Source organism: Salvelinus fontinalis, chromosome 7, assembly GCF_029448725.1.
Source record: "Salvelinus fontinalis isolate EN_2023a chromosome 7, ASM2944872v1, whole genome shotgun sequence".
Lineage (NCBI taxonomy): Eukaryota > Metazoa > Chordata > Actinopteri > Salmoniformes > Salmonidae > Salvelinus > Salvelinus fontinalis.
Window position 1 is genome coordinate 8,597,353 of NC_074671.1, and position 17,582 is coordinate 8,614,934.

Consider the following 17,582-nt stretch of genomic DNA (forward strand, 5'->3'; position numbering starts at 1 on the left):
GATTACATACCCCCATAGTTGGTATAATATCAAAGATAAGGACCGTGATTTTTATTGCAAAAAGTTATCGGAACCTGCGAAACTTATTAAGCTTAAAAAAGGTTTCTATAGAAGCGTCGACAGGATCGTCTCACAGTTGAATGAACACCTAACCCTAAACAAGATGGAAATATTCCTATTCTACAATCCAATCCAAAAAAGGATACAAATCTCAGGGCCTGCTAACGGGGGTATAAAGACCAGCGGTAATTTATCCTACATGTTGGGGATGGGTCCCAATAAATGGACGTATGTGAAAGATAAATTATTCCCATTCCCTGCGGATATCCATGCAGGCTTTTACAACATATTTGTGTATACCGACATCATAACCTATCAAAGGGTCGGAGACACATGTGTGCCCCTCCTGAGAACAGTTCATATAGACGGAAAGGATGGGGACATCGTCACTGTCAATTATGACAAGCCGCACTACGTACCCGTCAGCAAGAAATATATTGAAAACATTCTGGTTGAGCTTAAAACGGATCAGAACGAAAACATTGAATTTACTTATGGTAAAACGATTGTAAAACTACACTTTAGACCCACCAAAACCTCTCTACATATATAATATTTGGTATTATATTTATAAACATAATACCAAATAAAAGGGTTATGGAGCACCCTCAGCTCGACCCCAACCGTTATGTTTCATACTATGTGGATCAAGTTGGTAATGGACTACCAGGATATCATGGAGCACCGACAATGTATGGTGCGGGGATAGGGGGTATATTTCGTAACCTCTTTAGGATGGTTTTACCGTTTATGAAGAGAGGCTTCAGCATAGCCAAACCACACTTAAAATCCGCGGCTAAAAATATAGTAAGTGAGGTTGTAGCAAATGCTATGACCCGCAGAGCGTCACCAGAGGTGGAGCATCAAGAAGGCTCGGGTCTTATGATATTGTCTCGAAGGCCAAAAAAGAGACCCCCAGGTTTAAGACGCAGGCCTGCACCTAAAAAGCGGAGGTTAACTGTTAAAAGAACCTCAGTAAGTCAAAGACGTGGTAAAGTGAGGAGGTCTGGACCAAAAAGAATACTAGGAAGTATTTTCTAAAAGAATAAGTGACATGGCTCTTTTACACCGAATGTCCTCTGAAGCTATAAAGACAGAACTCGATCTTTTCACGGCACCGTTAACGCAGCATTCAATAGACAGGTCCAGTTATGTGGAGATAGCCCCCCTCTCGGCTATTATAGATAACGGGCCTATCGAATTTTTCATACCAGGCCACGGTGACAACTATCTGGACCTCAACAACACCTTGGTGCATTTACGTCTAAAAGTGACCAAAAGAGATGGGTCTAATATTGCAGGCGATGCCAAAGTGAGTCTCATTAATTACCCCTTGGCCACCATCTTCTCCCAAGTGGATGTGACTTTGGGTGAACGCCTAATCAGTCAAAGCAGCGCCACATACCCATATAGAGCCATCATGGAGTGTTTGCTAAACTACTCCGAAGACACTCTCAAAACACAATTTAGCGCCGGGTTGTTTAGCAAGGATACTGCAGGAGTCTCTATGGAATCGACAGACCCTTCCACGGGGGCGAACAAAGGCCTAGCGGCACGCGCTCGCTACTGCGCCGGATCTCGAGAGTTTCATTTGCTAGGCCCTATACACTCTGACATTTTCTTTCAAGAACGGTTGCTCCTAAATTCTGTTGATTTAAGATTAAAATTAACCAGGGCCAAGGATGAGTTTTGCCTGATGTCTCCCCAAGACGGGGATTTTAGTTTGAAAGTGTTGGGGGCCACCCTTTTTATTAAAAAAGTGTCTGTATCTCCGGCAGTACGCCTGGGTCACTCACATGCTTTGATGAAAGGAAATGCCCTTTACCCTCTCCAAAGAATTACCATGAAAACCTTTAGCATACCTGTGGGCAGTAGAATCTGCAGTCAAGAAAACCTATTTCTAGGCCCTTTACCTAGATATGTGGTTATAGGTCTGGTTGATCACGCCTCTAATACGGGGAGTTTAGATAAAAAACCCTTTAATTTTCAACACTTCAATGCAGAGTATGTAGCTCTCTGTCAGGACGGACGTCAGGTTCCTGCTAAGGCTTTCCAACCCTAATTTATCAACAACATATCTGTGCGAGAATTTTACAATCTATTCCTGGCCACAGGGAGGCATCTAAAATATCTCTCTTTGCCTATTGACAGAAATGATTTTGCAGAGGGTTACACTTTGTATGCTTTCAATTTATCACCTGATGATGACACCTCAGGAAATCTGTCTGTGATGTCCCAAGGTAACCTCAGGCTGGAAATGCGTTTCCGTACACCTTTAACCTGTACAGTTAGCATGATTGTTTACGCATGCTCTGATTCAATCTTGGAAGTGAATGCCCGAAGACAGGTCTTAGTGGATTATTGTTAAGGACCTTTGAGCAAAGACATGAATACCCAAGAGTTGGAAGGGCTCATGAGCCGCTTGATTGGAAAACAATTTTGTGGAGTGATGGCTTGTGATGAATTACCTATTGAGATATGGCCTGAGAGGCCTGCAATGTTTATTGTCAATACCCATCCTAAACACATGCCTGGTGAACATTGGCTAGCTATGACATTAGAACAGGAAGGTGGAAGAAAAATCTCAACTTTTTTTGATTCCTATGGCTTTCCCCCCGGTTTTTCACATTTCCCTAAATCTATTAAAGATTTTTTGACCCTAAACGGTTCAAAGATCTACTACAGCATCAAACAAGTGCAAGATAACCTTTCCACTACATGCGGTCACCACTGTGTATTTTACCTGTGCCAAAGAGCCCGGGGAGTTTCTTTTGAAGATGTTATGTTTCTTTATAAGGATGATTTAAGAAGTAATGATCACTTTGTATCTTGTTTTGTTAGAAAATATCAAAAGTGTTCAAATGTGTGTCGTTTAAGAACGCGTAATCAAGGCGTATGCTCACGTCATATGTTTCAAGAATGCCACAAATGTTAAATTGCTTATTTTTCAAATAAAACATTTTATTGAATTTAATCATAGTCATTCAAAAGTCATTTTCAAAAGTCTAACCACGCCGAGAGATCGGGATTAGGAAAAGGTCCTGAGACGTTCATGGGAGTAAATGAGTTAGCATCATCGCTTTCATAGGGGGCGGTGTCGTTGGGGCATCTTTAGGGGTGCTGTATCTCGTTGAAGGCTTTTGTTTTAAAGCTTGAATCTGTTGACGAAGCTTATGGTTGGGTACACCCGAGAGGGGAATGTTCAGGATTGCCAGGGCCTTAAGAAACTGACGCCAGCCGGGAGGCCTTCGGTCATCAGCAACCTTGTGGGCAGCCGTGGTACTTTTAACTAAGTCCACCATATGGGAACCCCTAACAACAGCGCCCTGAAGTATAAACTCTCCAGAATCGTTCCAAGCAGCTAATCCCTTTGAGTCTTTTATCTTGTTCATAATGTATTTAACATTCTTCCGGTTACGTAAAGGCACATGTGTCAGTAGGTCATGCATAACTTTATCTTCAAAAGGCATTTGAGCTTCACCAGACATAGGATCTTCACTAGGTAAGAGCGCCGGTACAGGCCTTACCGGGGCCTGGCTATCGTTAGGTTCGACATCTGTTAAAGGGTCCGGTAGGGAAAGTGTTAAATGGTTGCTCTCTCTCGCCCCTTGCTTTACCAGAGTCAAATATCTTTGCATTAGGTTTGTGTATTTTTGGATCTTATCATAAGGGTTCAATCCTTTTCGGTTCAAAACATCCTTCATGGCCGTATCCAAATCATTTTCAGCTGTTTGTCTGATATTTTCAGGACCCTGCATTTGATTTTTAAGTCTATCCAACTCTTGTTGTGGCACCAAGTACATTTTAGTGGCCATCACACCGCGTGTTCAACCCCCACGTCTGGCAGCAATAAGGCTGGTGATGAAGGGCACAGCTATACTGAGTAAAGGTATGAGAAAACCTCCAGACTGTTGTATACTATGTCTTTTCTTTTGAAGACTGGCCCTTTTATTGGCAAAGAGTTTGATCGCGGTCTTTTGTCTCTTTAATTTTTTCAATTGGTTCAGGGTGAGTGGAATGCGTCCTTTGAGAAGATTCAAAGCAATCTCACATAAGGCTAATATGAGATCTGAAGAACAACTACCCAAGATGGCCTTCCGTCCTTTAGCTGTAGACCCAACTAGCCTTGTCAAGAGGGGCAGGTTTCTTTTTAAACGCAGAGACATAGCGTTTACTTTTTAGGAAGGTATGCAGCAGGCCGCTCCCACGGAAACAGACCTGTACGTAGCCTAAGCTGTTCTGGAGTATTTGCTTTTAAATCCACGATTAAATAAGAAAATGGCTCTTTGGTAGCGTCCTCATAGCTCTCCATAAAGTATGATTTCCTTCCAGGGTACATCTGCTGAGCTAGAGTGCTAATTTGCAGTTTGTCTCTAGGATTTTTAAACAATACCATGTAGTTGGCATTCAAGCTAATGGTACGGCTATTTTTACCTTGGTGAAACACATTCTGGACCAAGTAAAGCACGGACAGGTTTCTATGATGAGTATATTGGGTAAAAGCTCTAGCAATTTCTGGATGTTCGCTACCAGCAAATAGCATATCGTCCAAAACAAGCAGATTGTGTATATGTGGGGGGAGAAGTTGATCATCAGACAGAGAATCGGGTATTCCTTCAACAAACTTGATTTTTATTGTCTTCAATAATTCATCATACAGAGGTTGGTAACAGGAATAACACCATACAATATTGTCAGGCTTTTGAGATAACACATGTTCAGAATTCTCTAAAATACTTTTTACAAAAAAAGTTTTACCACTGTTTGATGGGCCTGCAATTAAGGCCGAAAAGGGTAGTTTTAAACGGGGGTCAAAATCCTCGACAGCCGTCATTATATCTTAAGCTTTAAGACACACTGGGGCTTGTAGCCTAAGTCAGTAGCCAAAGGGCAATGTGGTACCGTCAGGCAATAGCCTTCTCTTGTCATAGACTACCCTGAATCTTTTAGTGAGTGGGGCGTTTCTTAGATGGAACCCCTTTTTATCCCTCACTATTTTGTTGTAGGAGGTCAAAATCTCCAAGTCACTATTCTTGTCATTTACGAACCCGTCGACCAAGCGCGTGATTGATTCCAAGTTTACACGCGGGGCATTTTCGTAGTTTTGAGTCACGCCTTTGGCTTTCAACACCACGTGATTGTCTTTAGTCCTAAAAGCATAGCTTTTGGGCCCACATGAGGACCATTCTGTGATATGGTCACCCTCGGCGAGTTCACTAGTTAAACCCCCAAGATAGTTGCTGAGTGGGGGGTTCCAATCCCCCGGCTTGCTTACATAGACCACAGAGTCTGTGTCGTGGTAAAGAACCCGCCGCTGAAGCTGTTCCATGAGGGTGTACAGTTCAAGTCGGGCATAGGCTGTGGTAAATGCTGCAAGAAACACATTTACATTACCTGGGGGTAGAACCCACTTTGGGTTGCGCCGCCATTGCACCAAGGCAATGTCTTGACTCAAGAATGAAAAATGTGAAATTTCGTATTGGTCCGAAAAAACAAATTCCAAAAATTCTTCCGGGTCTTTAATGATCGAAGTTGTTAGCATATTGCTTCTCTGCGCTAACTTCCCCCAAAGGGAGTTCAAGTACAATTTCGAAACATTTCTTTTGGTTTTGTTGACCTGTATTCTGTCAGGGTCAAGAAGTATGCCTTCTCTGTCATGGTAGTCTTGAATGTACTTCTCTTTACTTTCTTGATCTGTGACCGATGCTGGATAGCCTGAAGCCATCTGCTTGCATCTCAAGAAGGTCTTGATGTACTCTTTAAAAAGTGTGTCTGATTTCCTGGAAAAGTTCCACACTTCAAAGATTTTGGCCACACGATACCCCTTCTCCAAAGCCTTAGAGAATTCAGCGGTGACCCAGACACCTGTCAGGGCTCTTTCTTGATCTGAGTGATCACATGGGTTTTCCTGGTTGTTGTTTTCACAGCATGTGCGACAAAGGGGAAAGAAAAGTTTTCCTTTAGACCCCTTGTAAGGCAGCACAGGTATAAACAGACCCCTAGGAGGGTAGACAGTCGCTTTGATTAAACCAAAATAATTTTGGGGTTCGTCAAAGTCGCTGTGAATAATTTCAGGATGCCCTATAGGATAGCATGAGGAACTCATTACATGAGGATATAGGGATGTAAAATCTACATAGCCTATTGTCTCGTCGGGTTGAGCTACATAACGCAATGTCAAAGCATTGGTCCTGCCTCCAAACAAGGCCTGTCTCGGTTCCAGGGGCTCTGGAGGGTCATATTGGGTAAGGAAGGCCTGAACATGAGGATCCGCCTTTTTCAGGGCTGTCCATTCGTGTTCCCACAAAACCACAACTTTTAACCCGTATGTAGCCTTTAAAGAATTCAGTTTGTCTTGAAACTCTTGGTACATTTCCCCAAAAGTCTTTTGGGTTAGGACACACATGGCCTGGGGGACAAAGCATAATTTACAACCGTGGAAGAAACAACCGTTGTACTCATACACTGTCTCAACACCGTCAATCTGTGTGTATCCATCTACATGGTAAGGCCCAAAAGCCTTCTCCCCCCGATTCAAAGCATGTTGGATAAAAACATTTTTATCCTGGGCTAGGTACTCCAACCATTGAATGGAGCCACTAGAGTAGGCCTTGAATTGTCGTCGGTAGTTGTCTGGCGATGGGATAGCTATAGATGCTGGAGTTAGATAGTGTGTACGATAGGTTTTCATGCACGCGGATGCAATAGTTGTACAGCTCCAGGGGTCAATGCCTGCATCTTTGTGTAACGAGTGACGCTCTCCTCATCCTCGGACGAGGTGAGGAGAGAGGGATCTGAAGACCAAAACGCAGGCTTTGGGAAATAAGCCATCTTTATTAACACAACGATAAAGATGGCAACACGAAACGAAACAAACACTTTCAAACTACAAAATAACAAAACGACGTTGACGAGACCTGAACATAAACTTACATAACTAAACATAAACTTACGTACAGGAAACAGACGACATCGAAACGAAAACGAAACAAACAAACGCTACAGTCCCATGTGGTACGAACATAACATACGGACACAGGAGACAATCACCCACAAACAAACAGTGAGAATGCCCTACCTAAATATGACTCTTGATTAGAGGAAAATGCAAACCACCTGCCTCTAATCAAGAGCCATACCAGGCAAACCGAAACCAACATAGAAACAGATAACATAGACTGCCCACCCAAAACACATAAAAACTAACATAAATAGGTCAGGACTGTTACAGTACCCCCCCCCCCAAGGTGCGAACGCCGGGCGCACCAGCACAAAGTCCAGGGGAGGGTCCGGGTGGGCAGTTGACCACGGTGGTGGTTCCGGTTCAGGACGCTGTCCCCGCACCACCATAGTCACTCCCCTCTTCTTTCTACCCCTTCCACTGACCACCCAAACATTACCTTCCCCTAAATAAACAGCTAGCACCGGAACAAGGGGCAGCACCGGGACAAGGGGTAGCACCGGGACAAGGGGCAGCACAAAAACAAGGGGCAGCACCAGGATAAGGACCATCACCGGAATAAGGGGCAGCACCGGGACAAGGGGCAGCACCGGGACAAGGGGCAGCACCGGGACAAGGGGCAGCACCGGGACAAGGGGCAGCACCGGGACAAGGGGCAGCACCGGGACAAGGGGCAGCACCGGGACAAGGGGCAGCACCGGGACAAGGGGCAACACCGGGACAAGGGGCAACACCGGGACAAGGGGCAACACCGGGACAAGGGGCAGATCCCGGCTGAAGGACTCTGGCAGGTCCTGTTTGGACGGCTCTGGCAGGTCCATGCAGGCTGACGGCTCTCGACGCTCATGGCAGACTGACGGCTCTCTACGCTCATGGCAGGCTGACGGCTCTCGACGCTCATGGCAGGCTGACGGCTCTCGACGCTCATGGCAGACTGACGGCTCTCTACGCTCATGGCAGGCTGACGGCTCTCGACGCTCATGGCAGGCTGACGGCTCTCGACGCTCATGGCTCTCTGACGGCTCTGGCTGCTCATGGCTCTCTGACGGCTCTGGCTGCTCATGGCTCTCTGACGGCTCTGGCTGCTCATGGCTCTCTGACGGCTCTGGCAGATCCTGTCTGATTGGCGGCTCTGGCAGATCCTGTCTGGTTGGCGGCTCTGGCAGATCCTGTCTGGTTGGCGGCTCTGGCAGATCCTGTCTGGTTGGCGGCTCTGGCAGATCCTGTCTGGTTGGCGGCTCTGGCAGATCCTGTCTGGTTGGCGGCTCTAGCGGCTCCTGTCTGGCGGATGGCTCTGTAGGCTCATGGCAGACGGGCGGCTTTGCAGGCTCATGGCAGACGGGCGGCTTTGCAGGCTCCTGGCAGACGGATGACTCAGATGGCACTGGGGAGACGGATGGCTCAGATGGCGCTGGGGAGACGGATGGCTCAGATGGCGCTGGGGAGACGGATGGCTCTGGCCGGATACGGCGCACTGTAGACCTGGTGCGTGGTGCCGGAACTGGAGGCACCGGGCTAATGATAAGCACCTTCCTACTAGTGCGTGGAGCAGGGACAGGGCACACTGAACTCTCAAAGCGTACTCTATACCTGGTGCGTGGTACCGGCACTGGTGGCACCTGGCTGAGGGCACGCACCTCAGGACTAGTACGGGGAGAAGTGACAGTGTGTACAGGACTTAGGAGACGCACAGGTGGCTTAGTGCGTGGGGCCGGAACTGGAGGCACTGAACTGGATACACGCACTATAGGGAGAGTGCGTGGAGGAGGAACAGGGCTCTGGAAATGCACTGGTAGCCTAGTGCGTAGTGTAGGCACTGTAGGTACTAGGCTGGGGCGGGGAGGTGGCGCCGGAAATACCGGACCGTGCAGGCGTACTGGCTCTCTTGAGCATTGAGCCTGCCCAACCTTACCTGGTTGAATGCTCCCGGTCGCCCGCCCAGTACGGGGAGGTGGAATAACCCGCACCGGGCTGTGTAGGCGAACCGGGGAAACCATGCGTAAGGCAGGTGCCATGTATGCCGGCCCGAGGAGACGCACTGGAGACCAGACGCGTTGAGCCGGCCTCATGACACCTGGCTCAATGCCCAATCTAGCCCTACCAGTGCGGGGAGGTGGAATAACCCGCACCGGCCTATGCACACGTACAGGAGACACCGTGCGCTCTACTGCGTAACACGGTGTCTGCCCGTACTCCCGCTCTCCACGGTTAGCCTGGGAAGTGGGCGCAGGTCTCCTACCTGCCCTTGGCCCACTACCCTTTAGCCCCCCCCCAAGAAATTTTGGGAGTTACTCACGGGCTTTTCGGGCTTCCGTGCAAGACGTGTCCCCTCATAATTCCGGTTTCGAGCTTGATTCTCCGGCTTCCATCCACGTCTCCTAGCTGCCTCCTTAAACCACCGCTCCTGGGCTGTGACTGCCTCACTCTTCTCACGAGAGCAGCGATATTCTCCAGTTTGCGCCCAGGGTCCTCTACCAGACAGGATCTCCTCCCAAGTCCAAAAGTCCTTGTTGCTCCGTCGAGCATTCCCATACCGCTTGGTCACATTTAGTTGGTGGGTGATTCTGTTACGAGTGACGCTCTCCTCATCCTCGGACGAGGTGAGGAGAGAGGGATCTGAAGACCAAAACGCAGGCTTTGGGAAATAAGCCATCTTTATTAACACAACGATAAAGATGGCAACACGAAACGAAACAAACACTTTCAAACTACAAAATAACAAAACGACGTTGACGAGACCTGAACATAAACTTACATAACTAAACATAAACTTACGTACAGGAAACAGACGACATCGAAACGAAAACGAAACAAACAAACGCTACAGTCCCATGTGGTACGAACATAACATACGGACACAGGAGACAATCACCCACAAACAAACAGTGAGAATGCCCTACCTAAACATGACTCTTGATTAGAGGAAAATGCAAACCACCTGCCTCTAATCAAGAGCCATACCAGGCAAACCGAAACCAACATAGAAACAGATAACATAGACTGCCCACCCAAAACACATAAAAACTAACATAAATAGGTCAGGACTGTTACACTTTGATTACCTCTTCTCTGAATCTGAGGCATCCTTCACGTAGTATAACCACGTCATTGTCACAGTATGATTCCATCTCTTTATGAAAATCAAAAGTTCCATGTCTTACTGTCTCGTACCACGTCATGAATTTCTCACGCTCTTTGGTAGACATTTGATCACAACCGTACATTTCGGGGGCTGGATAAGCTCCTATATAATGTAGATTCTCCTCAGATGTGAAGAAGTGGGGGAAATAGCCTTTGACCGAGTTTTCAAAACCCAAGGCCTCTGGCATTTGAGCCAATCTCATGGGTAAGAAGCTTAAGCTGTCAATGTATCTCTGTTTGAAGGCGTGGTCAACAAAACATAAGATTTTACTCCCTTGAGCAATGACACTGGGCGCCACGCCTTGCTGTATCAAAGGGTTCAGAAGCAGATAGGAGTCATAGGCTCGCGCATTGTGTGCTATAAACGTGAAGTTTCTGTACTGGGCCTTTCTAAAATGTTTTAGAAAGAGTCGGGCGCAATCGGGCCCCTCGGCCGACCACTTTTCACCGGTGAAAGTAATGGTAGATACAAAAATAGGCAAGTGAACCCCTGATTGCTGATTTGTCTCAAAATCATAAAAAACATATTTCTCTGTATGTTCATCTTCAGCCAAGGGCTGAATGTAACACTCATGTGTTACTTCTTGAACAACTTCTGCGTCTCTGCTTTTCAAGGGCCCTTTACAGATTGGGCAATGTATGATTCCACAAACATGGGGTTTAGGGCTGTCTATTTTAAGGTTGTAATTGCAATGACATTTTGGACATTTCTTGTTAATGTCACAAATGCTTACAGATTTACAGGCCTTGGGGTGCCATGTTTCAGTTTTGTGTTTTTCGTAACAGTAGGCCGAACGACATGTGCGGTGACAATCCTCACAGGGTGTCAAGTTTAGCGGTTGCATAGGGCAATGTTTATCCAGACATACTGAACAGTTATAACGGCACGAGTGCCCCCCCCTTGCGGGTGTAGCCGGTATGACAGGCTGGACAGACATATGGGGCGCCTAAAAATGCTGTGATGTTAGTTACGGCATAGTAATGCTCATTTTGCACATAAAAGTACATAGTCTTAGGGTGTGGCTCTTGTATATTTTGGAACTTCAAGAGAGCGTCATTAGCCCTGCTGTGGTACAAAACCACAATCTTGATATTCAGAAAGTTTTCAAATTTGCCTATGTCTGAGAAAGCCACAGCCTCCTGTATACCTAAACCCACAGCCTTTTGTAGCTCTTGAGCTTTCTGTAACGCTTCGCGCTCTGTACATCCTGGGCTGAGTAAGTGGGCCAAACCTATGGCAAAGCATAGCTTATTACCATGATTGTGAACGATTATGAGGTAGGCCTTTTTATTGCTTATGATTTCGGACTGCATCAGGCTATCGAGTTTACGTCTCTGCCCGCCGCCCCCTTGTGGTGGCCGGACTAATTGTACTACAAGTTCGAGGGTCCTATCTGCTAGCACGTTTAAATTTGACTGAACAAGGCGTTCTAGCAGGTTAACAAATTGTTCAAGATCTGCTTCACCCCTATTTAAAATAAGCGACACACGGCTCTGCAGACTGTCTCCAAAAATTTCCAACTGTAAGGTATCCCTTGGTTGGCTATAAGCTCTAACTCTATCTACCAGTTCATTCAAAGTGTCCATAAGCATTACGTAAAACACAGCATATTCCCGAATCTGACCCCCCCATGCGAAATTGAAAAACTGTCGAACCTCAATATTGTGGAATTTATTTCGATACAAAACATGTTCACTACGATCAAGACCATCCCCATCCTGATTTGCTAGACAATTGTCCAACTGTTCAAAAACATCGTATTGGGTTTCAGACTCTTCAGACATGGGTGTTAAAGGCTGGCTTAGAGGTGTAGGTGGTGCAGAATTAAACCTAGGGCTTTCGTTCTGTACATTGTGATCAAGACCTTCCCGCTCCAGATTTGATAGACATTTGTTCAGCTGTTCAAAAACATCGTATTGGGTTTCCTCTTCGAACAAGGGTGTTAAAGGATGGCTTAGAGGTGTAGGGGGTGCAGAATTAAACCTTGGGCTCTCGTTCATCTGGGTAATTAAAGATATGATTGATTCGGGTATCTGTGATAACCTGTTTTCATCTGCAGACCCTGACTCATTCATACGTGTAATAATTTCAATGAGTTCGGAGGGAATCTGGGATAATAGGTTTTCATCTATAGCCCCTATGTCAATTAGCCCAGAATCATTCATATGGTTAATTATATCTTGGAGCTCTGTAGGGATTTCCGCTAAGAGGGTTTCAATTGTCTCGCTTAGGTCTATAGGGGGCGCCATTTCTCTACTTAAGGATGTGTGTGCTTGTGTTTTTTTACATATGTGTTTTTTAACGGAGGTATTTGCTTGTTTTAACCCTACTGTTGTTTAACATGCGGGGAAGCTCTCTACGCCAGAATGACACATCCTGATTGTATTGATGTTCGAATAGAATACCCATACGACGTTGAAGTAAAGCCTTTCGTGATTTTAAACCCTGTGTAAAAGCCTTGAAAAGCACGGCTTGGTCTATTTCACAAGAGGCTGTTGCCCCACCAGAATTGGCCGCTTCAATAAGGTTGGCCACTTCACAGAACATCAAATCGTCTACCTCAGAAATGTCATTTAAAACTTTGAAATCATCAGGCTTCGCTGTTCTGGTGACTGGGGTCTTTGGCGCCTCCTCGGGATCTAGATGTGTAGCTTCTTGGAGGTCTTTATAAGCAGGCGAGGAGTCTGCATTAAAAATAATACATACAGAAAAATAGGTTATTAACCCTAAAATATGTTTGATAAAAATGTAAAATACATTTCAGATATAAGCCTATATATTAACAATACATTAATTAACCTGTCTAGGATCAGCGTGGCGCTAGCGGCACACCCCCCCCCCCCACTGAAAAACCAGTGCCGCGAAATTCAAAAAAAATATTTTTTTTAAATATTTAACTTTCACACATTAAAGTCCAATACAGCTAATGAAAGACACAGATCTTGTGAATCCAGTCAACTTGTCCGATTTTTAAAATGTTTTACAGGGAAGACACAATATGTAAAGATGTACATCTATTACCTAAAAACACATTAGCATAATCCACCATCTATTATTTGTCCACCAACACCAGTAGCCATCACCAATTCGACTAAACTAAGATATTTATAGCCCCTAACCAACAAAAAAACTCATCAGATGACAGTCTGATAACATATTTATGGTATGGGATAGGTTTTGTTAGAAAAAAGTGCATATTTCAGGTAGATGGCATTGGTTACAATTGCACCCACCGTCACAAATGGAATAGAAAAACTACTTAGAGCAACGTGTTTACCTACTTACTAATCATCAAACATTTCGTAAAAATACACAGCATACACGAATCGAAAGACACAGATCCTGTGAATACAGACAATATTTCAGATTTTCTAAGTGTCTTACAGCGAAAACACAATAAATCGTTATATTAGCTTAGCACATAGCAATTAGCAGCCCAGCATTGATTCTAGCCAAAGTGAGCGATAAAAGTCAACATCGTCAAAAAACATGGCGTCCTAAGCCACTAAAATGTTTCGACAGAAACACGATTTATCATAATAAAAATGTCCTACCTTGAGCTGTTCTTCCATCAGTATCTTGGGCAAAGGATCCTTTCTTGGGAGGAATCGTCTTTTGGTGGAAAGCTGTCCTCTTGCCATGTGAAAATGCCAACTGCGTTCGGGATGAACTGAAAGCGTGCCCACCTATTCACAGCGTTAAAGAAATAAATGTCCCAAAATCGCACTAAACGGATATAAATTGCTATAAAACGCTTTAAATTAACTACCTTATGATGTTTTTAACTCCTATAACGAGTGAAAAGATGACCGGAGAAATATAACAGGCTAAACTAACGCTTGGAACAGGAGCGGGTCGGTGTCCAGCACGCGCGTTACGCAGCAAGGAAAGACTTGCTAGCTACAGGGTTTTTTGATTTATAGGGCCTGTGAACGCGCAATCGACCCCATTGGAATCGTCATCACGTAAAGGCATCCAGGGGAAGACGTAAGAAGTGTCCGTACAGTCATAGCACTATCAGTGCCGTTTTAACTGACTTCAGAACAGTGGCCAACATTTCTGAAATCTGAATCCATGTCAGGGAAATTGCTGTAGAATGGGCTCTGTTCCACTTAGAGACAAAATTTCAACTCCTATAGAAACTATAGACTGTTTTCTATCCAATAATAATAATAATATGCATATTGTACGATCAAGGATTTTGTGGGAAGCCGTTTCAAAAATTAGCCAAATTAGCATAAATAGTCTAAACAGCGCCCCCATCCCCAACAGGTTAAATACCTCGGCTTTTTTGAAGAGGGCTGTTCTGAAGAAGCTCTGAGAACTCGGGAACATGTCTTTGGGCAACCCTAATTATAGCATCTGCCTGGTCTGTAGCTTGTGAGCCTGAAATTTAAAAAAAAAACAGCATTAGTACATGTTTAAACATATTCAGGCATAAAAATAAAATATATATATATAAATGATAATTGTTTCATACCTTGTCCTTGTAACTCTGTCTCGTGAATACCCTCCCAGTAGTATTGTTCGGGTGAAGCGGACCTGTGGATCTGGGCCCTGATTGTCCGTTGGTGTTTAATAGGGGGCGTCCAACGGTCCTGGGTCAGGGGAGTTGACAGGCCGTTTAAAGTCTCTGTTTGCGGCTTGTGCGTAAATACATCCTGGGAGTAGGGCACAATTGTCTCGTAGGCATATCCTTCACAGAAACCGTGTAGACTCCCTATGGCACCCGTTCTAGGATGTATTTCCGCTGTAAACACATAAAATAACTTTTAATATAAGATGCCGATACTTTTTGTTTTTAAGGTATAAATATTCTTACGGAATTCTTGAATCTTACTTACTACAATTCAGGGTCGGCGTTGGGATGTAAGCAATTTGTTCCGGAGACCCTACGGCCGGTTCGAGTTCAGTTATATCTCGGAGAATCTGAGTGAAGGTTTGAGAATCTAAAAAAAACATTAGATAATATTAAAGCTCTAATCATTTTAGCTAATATTGACATTTTATACGTTAAGAATCCGGGCCCTAAGGCCTGTTTAATATTTCTATAACATACAACGTTTTCAAACAATTCCCAAGAACAAACAAATCTAATATATAGCATATGTAAATATTTATTTCCAGAACTAACCTTGAGAAATATCCATGAGGAGGGTTTTTACCAGATGATCTTTTTTAACGGGGTCCGTCCGATAACTATTCCTGGGGGAATGCTGTAGGGTAAATGCGCGAAAACGAAGCTAACAGGGGGACCTGTTTTGCTTAGCTTTTGTAGCCGTATGACTCGCGTGGTGTCGTATTTTTTCGCGCTAAAACCGCATCAAAGTTATCTTTGAAGCCTAAGGCATGTGGTTCAAACACCCGCCATTTGGTTCAAACATAGGGTATTGGGTGGTGTCTAAACATTAGGTATCTTTTGATATTCTAAAATCTCCGGGGGCTAGCATCTAGATGCTAGGGGTGGGGAGGTCTCGACAGCGCTGGGCTGAATGACTTTTACGCATCTGTTTTGCCAGATAGTGTAAACCTTGGTTTCAAACGACCCCCATGCATAGAGAGCCTTAAGCGCAGATGCAAGGGTATTTTTTTAACAAACACCTCGCCCCCTTTTTCTGTTTTTGAAACACACACACACACACACACAGGCACTACATCATACGCACGCCCATACGCGCGCACATTGCGCAAGTTTTTTTTCTCAGGGACAGACTGCGCTAAGAGTGAACAAACGCGAGAGTTCATAACGTGGTGAGATTCTGCTTTTAAAACCATTTATTTCATTCAAAATATTTAGTACATACATTTTATAGCGTTACATTCTTAAGGTATTTTACGAAGCCTTTCTTACAGATCCAGGGATCTGATGCAACCACCCCCCATTGTCAGTGTCCAGTTGGTCATCAAAATGCCGGGATCTCTTGCCAGGCTCATCAACACTTGGTAAGTTTTCACTCCAGGGGTACATCCTACGTCGGGCCTTTTGGTCCTGGCTATGTCTCAAGAAAAGCCGAGGCCAGCGCCTTAACTGTTCGCGATTTTTGAAGAGAATGTCCAGCTTATTCATAAGTGTTATGAAAATTGGATAATCCACCCATTTAAAACTAAACACAGGAATAAAAAAGTTGACATCTTTGCATGCTCTGGATGCTACTGGAGAATTGACAGACTTTGTAGCATTACCCGCATCATAAACTTCACAGGCTAAAATTGTCACTTTGTTGTCCGGGTTATAGTCCATTGAAGCAATTCTTAGAGCCTTGAGATCACTGCGTCCGAAGACCTGTTCTTCCAACGCATAGCCTGGCACAGCTGTGCCACTCAGGACCTGTTCAATTTTACAAAGAGCCAGCCTGATGTTTAGCCATTCTCTCATGCCCAGAGCAGGAGAAAAACTCCCAGGTTTTGCCTGATCTACGGGTTTGGGGGCACTGGCGTTGAAGATCTTTACCGTAGAATCCTCCGGCTGGAATATGTAAGACATATGGCCCTCACTCGTACCCAAAAATCCTTTAAAACATTCTGGAGCTTCACACAGAACTTCCTCAATGCTTTGTTCACTGGGTTCATGACAAGCCGAGCATAACATACCATAAATTGACATATGTGTCATTTTTGTTTAATATTCAGGGGGTTTATCTTGTACAATCTTAAACATGCATTGTTTTGGGGCTTTATAAGGCTTCTGCAAAGCCAGCCTCTTTGAAATGTTCATTAACAACCCCCAACACTAGACATCCAGGAACAGTTTGACATGACACCTGGTCACTTACCCCAAAAAGCCCAGGATGTCCTGACCGGAAGCCCAAATATGGGCATGCCCCCCTTCTACAAACCATTGGGGCATCAATCACTACATAGGGTCATAAATCATGATCTTTTTCTGATTTACGACATTGACAACTTGACACTTACCCCAAAGACCCCCACCCCGGCCAGGATGTCCTGACCGGAAGCCCAAATATGGGCATGCCTGCTACAACAGGACATAGGGTCATAAATCATTACATAGGGTCATAAATCAGGCTTGGGTCATAAATCATTACCGGTTGACCTGACAACTGGACCCTTACCCAAAGACCCCCACCTAACCATCAGAATGTCCTGACAGGCAGCCTCTTAGGTTCACATAGCGGTCACATAGGCTCACATAGGGTCATCCATCAAATCTTGACGTGTGACATCTACTTTAATCTCTCTCCCAACAACCCCTTTACCATAAAAACACCCAAAACCAACAAAACACAAACATTCCCCATGTCACACCCTGACCTAACTAAAATAATAAAGAAAACAAAGAATACTAAGGCCAGGGCGTGACAGTTTGTGTATTGATTGCAAGGTTTCTGTATTGTTTCCAAGGTTTCTGTATTGATTCCAATGTTTCTGTATTGCTTCCAAGGTTTCTGTATTGATTCA

At 44.8% G+C, this 17,582-nt stretch overlaps 1 protein-coding gene across 1 annotated transcript; it reads right to left on the reverse strand.

The window, feature by feature from the left end:
* Window positions 1-940: 940 nt before the first annotated feature.
* On the reverse strand, window positions 941-15,636 carry LOC129858886 (uncharacterized). Its single transcript, XM_055928122.1, has 6 exons — window positions 15,298-15,636; window positions 15,008-15,112; window positions 14,644-14,913; window positions 14,445-14,549; window positions 5,144-5,430; window positions 941-1,000 (listed from the first exon to the last, which is right to left on the reverse strand). Exons 1-6 carry the CDS (start codon window positions 15,311-15,313, stop codon window positions 941-943), a joined length of 843 nt encoding a protein of 280 aa, XP_055784097.1. The 5' UTR covers window positions 15,314-15,636.
* Window positions 15,637-17,582: the final 1,946 nt, after the last annotated feature.

Excerpts from the sequence above, each read along its gene's own strand:
- LOC129858886 (XM_055928122.1), bottom strand. Across the intron at positions 14,550-14,643 it reads GACAGAGTTACAAGGACAAG|GCTCACAAGCTACAGACCAG; the intron begins GTATGAAACAAT and ends TTTAAATTTCAG. Across the intron at positions 1,001-5,143 it reads ACTACGAAAATGCCCCGCGT|GTGCAGGCCTGCGTCTTAAA; the intron begins GTAAACTTGGAA and ends TCCGCTTTTTAG.